General features: G+C 36.6%; 1 protein-coding gene across 2 annotated transcripts in view; it reads left to right on the forward strand.

Annotated features, from left to right (window-relative positions):
- Positions 1-7758, forward strand: part of SPRED1 (sprouty related EVH1 domain containing 1) — a 140766-nt gene that overhangs the window by 97196 nt on the left and 35812 nt on the right. For both annotated transcript variants that reach the window (XM_040492250.1, XM_040492251.1), the window contains exon 4: positions 2610-2659. In XM_040492250.1, coding sequence (XP_040348184.1) covers positions 2610-2659 — 50 coding nt within the window. The remainder of the gene's footprint in view (positions 1-2609; positions 2660-7758) is intronic.

Genomic DNA, 7758 nt, shown 5'->3' on the forward strand with positions numbered 1-7758 from the left:
CTCTCTGCCCATCTCCCACTGGTTCTCTCTCTCTCTCTCTCTCAAATACTTAAAACATTAAAAAAATTAGATCAGTATTCTCAGTATTGGCTGCACATTTGAATCATCTGGGACCCTTTGAAAAATAGAATAACTAGTCCCCACTCGAGACCACTTGAATCATTCTGTCTAGAGAGGGGAGGTGAGGCATTTTTTTAAAGTTCCTATCCATTTCAAATGTGATGAGGAATTGTGAAATTATTATATTATGAATTGAGAGGGGGGGGAAAGATTCCAAGATTCTCTAGCAGTGGTTGTGGTTCTGAAACCACTGCAAGAAACTTTGAAATAAAAATACTTGATACCCTATGCCTCATCCCCCAGATTCTGACATTATTGGTTTGGAAATATACTGTACCACCAGTATATTTTGTAAATTTTTTCCAATTGATTCTGATATTTAGTGTTCAAGAACCAGTACTTTAAAAAGATAACCGATTATCCATGGCTGCTGGAATTTATGATTTACTTTTTTTTAACTAAGCTTTTTGTTTTAATTCCAGTATAGTTAACATACAACATTATATTATTTTCAGGTGTACAATATAGTGACTCAGCAATTCTGTACATTACTCAGTGCTCATCATAAGTGTACTCTTTAATCCCCATTACCTATTTGGCTCATTCCCCCATCCAACTCCCCTGTGTTAGCCATCAGTTTGTTCTTTATAGTTAAGGGTCTGATTCTTGGTTTCTCTCCCTCTTTTTCTTTTAATTTTTTTTAATGTTTATTTTCGAGAGAGAGAGAGAGAGACAGAGCGTGAGTCGGGGAGGGGCAGAGAGAGAGAGAGGGAGATACAGAATCTGAAGCAGGCTCCAGGCTCCAAGCATCAGCATAGAATCTGATGCAGGGCTCAACCCCATGAGCCGTGAGATCATGACCTGAGCAGGAGTCGGATGCTTAACAGACTAAGCCACCCAAGCGCTCCTGTCTCTCTGTTTTCTTTCCTTTGCTCATTTGTTTTGTTTCTTAAATTTGACATATGAGTGAAATCATACAGTATTTGTCATTCTCTGACTGACTGATTTTGCTTAGCATTATATACTCTCTGGCTCCATCCATGTTGTTGCAAATGGCAAGATTTCGTTCTTTGTGGCTGAGTAATATTCCGTTGTGTATATGTACCACCTCTTCTTTATCCATTCATCTGTTGGCGGACAGGCATGTGGGATGCTTACATAATTTGGCCATTGTAAATAATGCTGCAGTAAACACAGGGCTGCATGTGTCCCTTCGAATTACTGTTTTTGTACATTTTGTATAAATACCTCGTAGTGTGGTTATTAGATCATAAAGTAGTTCTATTTTTAATTTTTTTGAGAACTTCCATACTGTTTTCCACAGTGACTGTACCAGTTTGCATTCCCTAAATTATTGTTACTTTTGAGCCTGTACTCATGTCTCCATAAAAGCATATTTCTTTCCCTAGGATCAAATAAATTGGGTTTCATGTTTTAAAAGACAGTTTAAAAATGTGGAGGAGCTTACAAACTTCTAGCCAAGTGGAATAGACTACAGTACTCAGTCTGTCTCATTATTTTTGAACATTTTTAAAGGTATACTGAGGGTTAGCATTATTGCCAGCCACTGTATAGACTTTCAGCAATCTCATTAAATTTTTCTTACTTAGCCTTCCATGACAATAAGAATAAACTATGCAATCCTTTCCAAAGGACAGATTTCTCCTCATCTCCATGCTAGCTGTGTCTCACAAGGTAGCATAAACTCGGAATACTTTGTTAAGATCTCATTCTTTATGAATTTATTAAAACTAAAGGCACTCTTTGAACACCGTGAAAATTTACACAGAGACACTGGTTTACAAAGATCAATAGCAACAATTGGCCATTGGCTGTCTATAGTGGTTTATGGCTTATTTGTTTTCTTTCTTTTTTTTTTTTTTTTAATTTTTCAACGTTTTTTATTTATTTTTGGGACAGAGAGAGACAGAGCATGAACGGGGGAGGGGCAGAGAGAGAGGGAGACACAGAATCGGAAACAGGCTCCAGGCTCCGAGCCATCAGCCCAGAGCCCGACGCGAGGCTCGAACTCACGGACCGCGAGATCGTGACCTGGCTGAAGTCGGACGCTTAACCGACTGCGCCACCCAGGCGCCCCTATTTGTTTTTTTTCTTAATGAAAGCAACTAAAATCCTCATTTTGGATATTAATTACTGTTTTCTGGTTAAGAGTATTTAGAAAATTGAATCAAACATATGTGGGTATCATCTAAACACTAGAGGAGTGTATTCCATATATACTGCCTATCATTTTGAGCACTTAAGAAAAATCAGGTGTAGGACTTGCTACAGATAGTACACTTTCACAGAAAGTAGCACTTGAGTAAATAACTGGAAATAATACCTGTAGAAGAGGTAAACAATCCCTCATTCTCTGTTCTCCTAACAAAGGGGCTGGTATCAGTGGCCAACATCTGACTCGTTGCCAGGCAGCCCAGAGTGATCTCTGATCAGTTCTACACTATTATAATGATTTAATTAATTAGTCAATAATACTAAATCCTAAGACAAAAACTCTTTGCTTAATTAACTTCTCCCTGTTTTCTTAGGATGCCCAACATTTAAAAATGAAGCTGAAGGAGTAGAAGATGACTTACAAGTAAGTAGTTTGCTTTGAGAAGAATTTTTTTTAATGTTTTTCTTTACTTATTTTGAGAGAGAGTGAGAGCATCTGCACACTGAGTGGGGGAGGGGCCGAGAGAGAGACAGAAGAGAGAATCCCAAGAAAGCTCTACACTGTCCATGTGGAGCACAACGTGGGGCTTGAACCCACGAACCGTGAGATTATGACCTGAGCCGAAATCGTAAGTTGGACACTTAACTGACTGAGCCACCTAGGCGCCCCAAAAGGAATTTCTGAACATAAAGGATATGGAGGAAGTCACTAACTTTAATAAATGAACAACTTATATTAATTTGTAAGAAAATTTCTAAGACACTCTTTTGTCACCAAGTACAGAGAAACAGAAACAATATGATGTCTGGGAGTGTGTGTGTGTGTGTGTGTGTGTGTGTGTGTGTGTGTGTGTGTGTATGTGTATGTATGCATGTATTATAGAGAGAAAGTTTGTTTTTATTCACTTTGGTTGATTTGTTGGTGGTGGTGGCTGGTTTTTTTGGTTTGTCTTTAAAGGAATTGGCTCAGTGATTGTGGGGACTGGCAAGTCATAAATGCACAGACAGGCATGCATGGCAATTCTTACACACTTTGACGTTTCAATTTTGAGTTGGAAGGCATTCTCATGTCAGACTTCCTTCATCTTTGCAGTGACCAATCTCAGTCTTTAAGTCTTTTTATAATGAGACCTGTCTGCTTTATGGAGGATAATTTCCTTTACTCAGAATATACTGATTTAAATGTTAGTCACATCTGAAAATACCTTCACAACATTTAGACTGGTTTGACCAACAGCTTGGCACTATAGCTTCGCCAAGTTGACAGATAAAATTAACCATCACATATAGGCAAGGTACTTACATAAAGAATTCACAGAAAAGGAGTTACAAATTATTAATGAGCATATATGAACAGTGGTAATCAGCAGGTAGAAATTGACACTCTCCCATACTTTGTCTGTCTGTGAGATTGACCAAATTGATGCCTTGCTGGAGAAAATGTAGATTGGTTGATTCTTTGTAGAAGGCGGTTTGGTAATATGTATTAAAAAGCCTTAAAAACAGAAACATGAATGCCTGTTGATCTAGTGAACCAATTTCCAGTGATTTATACTAAGGAATAGAGATACACAAAGATTTTTTTATACACAGATCTTGGGGTGTATTTAAAGTATTAATAAAAAATAAGCTATTTAAATAGGAGAATCTGAATTAATAAAAAGTATATCTTTGTCATGCAACCATTAAATATTATTTATTAATTTGCTTACAATATATTGATTAATAAAAACAAAAATTATATGGTTATCACTACTCACTAAAATGTTAAATATTTTGTTACTTTTGGATTGTGGGATTCTGAGCTATATGGCTTCCTTTTTAGTACTTTTCCATATTTTTCAAGTTTGATACAATAGATATGAATACTTCACAACAACGTTAGAACAGTAAACCCAAATTTGTATGTATATCTTGTATTAATAATCATTCATATTACTGTAAAAATAGTTGTGACCTAAAGACATTGCAAAATGTTTTATGTGCATTTATAATAAGAAAATAAAAATATTTTTATTTTGGAAATTTTGAGAAATATAGTAAAATATGGAGGAAAAAACATAAATATGCTACCATCCACATTAGCTACCATACGTTTGTCATATAGACTGGGATTTTTTCCATACACATAAATGTGTATTCACATGTGTTAATTGTGATATCATTATACTATAGTCTTTTTTTGTCACTTAAATATTTGATAATATTTTCTGTGTCCTTAAGTACTTTTACAAGTTTATAATTTTTAATGTTTTTATTTTTATGTAATTTGTTTTTGGTAGATGTATCGTAATTACCGATCCCCCTGTTGTACATTTTAGAGTTCTTTTGTGTGTTTAAATATATGAATTTGTTTATTTTATTGATGGTTATTTATTATTTTAAAAACACAGTGAGTTGCAGTTAATTAGATATAAGAAATAAGTAATAAGATGAAAATAATAGTTTTTACTTAAGTGTTTTAACAAAGTTCCATTTTGTTTTGGTATCAATCAAAATATGGGGCTGGAAATAGAGAAACATTTTCTGGATTGCCTCCTATGATGAAAGTAAATTTGGTTAAAATTCAATTTCAAAAAAGTAGATTTTCACATACCAACACTGTCCATTATATAATGGCTGTTACTGTAGTATTCTTTTTTTTTTTTTAAGTTTATTTATTTATTTTGAGAGAGGGGGAGAGAGAGAATCCCAACTAGGCTCCACACTGTTAGCACAGAGCCTGACGCAGCGCTTGATCTCACAAACTGTGAGATCATGACCTGAGCTGAAACCAAGAGTCAGACGGTTAACTGAGCCACCCAGGTACCCGTTAATATTCTTCTGATTTGGTTTCACTTCATTTCTGTATATAGCTTTATGTAAATGAAAAACTGCTACAGGACATAATTGTTTGCACTACTTTGTGCATATAACAGTGTGTTTGGTAAAAAGTATTGTTTTCATACTCTTATTTGCTATTAGTACTATAAATGTCAGGGCTTTGGTATGGAGTAAAAAATGGGGAAGATACGAATGAGAAGTAATAAATTTATCATTGAAGCAGACAAAATAGTAAAAAGTTAGAAATAGGAGGAGGCTTGGGGTGCCTGGGTGTCTCAGTTGGTTAAGCATCCGACTTCGGCTCAGGTCATGATTTCACAGTTTGTGAGTTTGAGTCCCGCGTCGGGCTCTGTGCTGACAACTCAGAGCCTGGAGCCTGCTTCAGATTCTGTGTCTTCTCTCTCTGCCCCTCCTCTGCATGCTCTGTCTCTCTCTCAGAAATAAATAAATATTTTTAAAAAATGTTTAAAAAAAGGAAAAGGAGGAGGCTGGTAAAGAAAATTACTATATGACAAAAAGCAGCAAGAGTAGTTCTTCTGTTAGCTCCTTGGGATCTCTACTTTATAGTCACATATCTCCAGTGCTCTCAATCCAACATGTTACATACACACCCTAAAAGAGTTATTTATATTTTAACTTTGTTAGACATTAACACACTTGTTTGATTTTTATTTTCATAATAAAATAGAAAATATGCAATGTCACTGGAGACTGTAGTAATAGGCTTCCACTTAAATGTAATTTTACTAGGAGCAATTTTTGTATCGTTTTATTTTTTTTCTTTTAATTTTCTTTAAAGTTTATTTACTTATTTTGAGAGAGAGAGAGTGCAGGAGGGTCGGAGAGAGGGGGAGACAGAATCCCAAGCAGTCTCTCCACTGTCAGCCCAGAGCCCAATGTAGGGCTGGAACCCACAAACTCTGAGATTATGACCTGAGCTGAAACCAAGAGCCAGACACTCAACTGACTGAGCTACCCAGGTGCCCCTCAAGTTTTAATTCTTGATTTTACTTACTGTGGTATTTTAAAAACAGATTCTTAAATTCTTTTCCCTTTGATGGAATCTAATTCTCCTCCCCCAGAGCATCCTTTATATTTAGTTGTTTTTTAACAAAGGAACTATGGTAGGGATGCCTGGGGGGCTCAGTCAGTTAAGACTTCAGCTCAGGTCATGATCTCATGGTTCGTGGGTTCGAGCCCTGCATTGGTCTCTGTGCTGACAGCTCAAAGCCTGGAACCTGCTTCAGCCTCTGTGTCTCCTTCTCTCTCTGCCCCTCTCGTGCTCACTCTCTCTCTCTCTCTGTCTCTGTCTCTCAAAAAAAAAAAAACAATAAAAAAAAAAAAAAAAAAAAACTATGGTAGAAATCACGTAAGGCGTGACTTCCAAGGCAGCTTCTTTCCGGTTTTCTTGGTTTATCTGTACTAGAAAATGACAATTGTCATGTCATGAGGATACTCAGCAACTCATTGGAGATGCCCACGTGGTGAGGAACTGAAGTCTTGTGATAGTAACAATATTAGTGAGCCATCTAGGAAGCAGGTCATTTACCGCCTAGACAGGCCTTTAGAAGACTATAACTTGACTGTAACTTCATTGGAGACTGTGAGCTAGAACCTGTTAAGTTAACAATTAAACTGTTTCTGAATTCCTGACTTACAGAAACTATAAAATTAATGTTAAGTGTTAATTGAAGCCTCGAACTTTGGAAATAATTTTTTACTAATACAGATTTAGGTACCCCCAAATGGGGTGCTGCCATAGCAAATACTTTAAAATGTGGGATAGACTGAACTTGGTCACTAGATGGAAGCTTAATGTCAGGTGTTTGAAGAGACTGCCAGTGAAGGCTTAAATGAAAATAAAATCATATTAGAAACTGGAAGAAAGGGTATCTTTGTTATACAGTGGCAGACAGTTTAGCAACACTGTCACCTTCAGTAATGTGGGTCTTTTAGAAAATGTATCTAATGAGCTAGGTGACACAGTTAAGGAGATTTTTAAGCAAAAGTTTAAAACTGTTGCTTGGTTTCTTCTTTCTGCTTATGGTAAAACAGAAGAGAAGAAAGGGCTCCTAAACAATATGGAGCCAGGAGCCGATGGTTTGAAATTCCCATCCTCTCAGTATGTCCCACTGTGCTGAGATTAGGAAATGGCATCCAGGCAAAGGTCAAATCCAGGGCACTCTCAGAATAGCTTTGTCTAAAGATGATGAAGCTAAGTGTGTGACATACAGTCCTCTGTTAAGATCTCAGACATATCTAAGGTATGTCTCCAAGAACTTTTCAATCAAAGTCATAGGGCTAATTAAACAGATTAAGGATGTCCCTTGGTAGGAATTTATAGTAGAGAAGAGTGTATCTCAGATTTGTGACTGCTCATTTTTGTCAAATGTGTGAACCCCAATAAGAATTCCAAGAGACCCACGGTATTTTCCTTTTTTTTTTTTTTAAATGTTTGTTTATTTTTGAGAGAGAGGGCAAATGAAGGAGGGACAGAGAGAGAGAGAGAGGGAGACAGAGAATTTGCAGCAGGCTGCACACTGTCAGCGCAGAGCCCTATGCAGGGCTCGAACTCACGAACTGTGAGATCATGACCTGAGCCCGAAGTTAGACACTTAATCTACTGAGCCACCTAGACATCCCCTACAGTGTTTTTTCTTTTCTTTTCTTTTCTTTTCTTTTCTTTTCTTTTCTTTTCTT

The sequence above is a fragment of the Herpailurus yagouaroundi genome, unplaced genomic scaffold, assembly GCF_014898765.1.
Source record: "Herpailurus yagouaroundi ecotype Mexico unplaced genomic scaffold, PumYag 184, whole genome shotgun sequence".
Taxonomy (NCBI): Eukaryota; Metazoa; Chordata; class Mammalia; order Carnivora; family Felidae; genus Herpailurus; species Herpailurus yagouaroundi.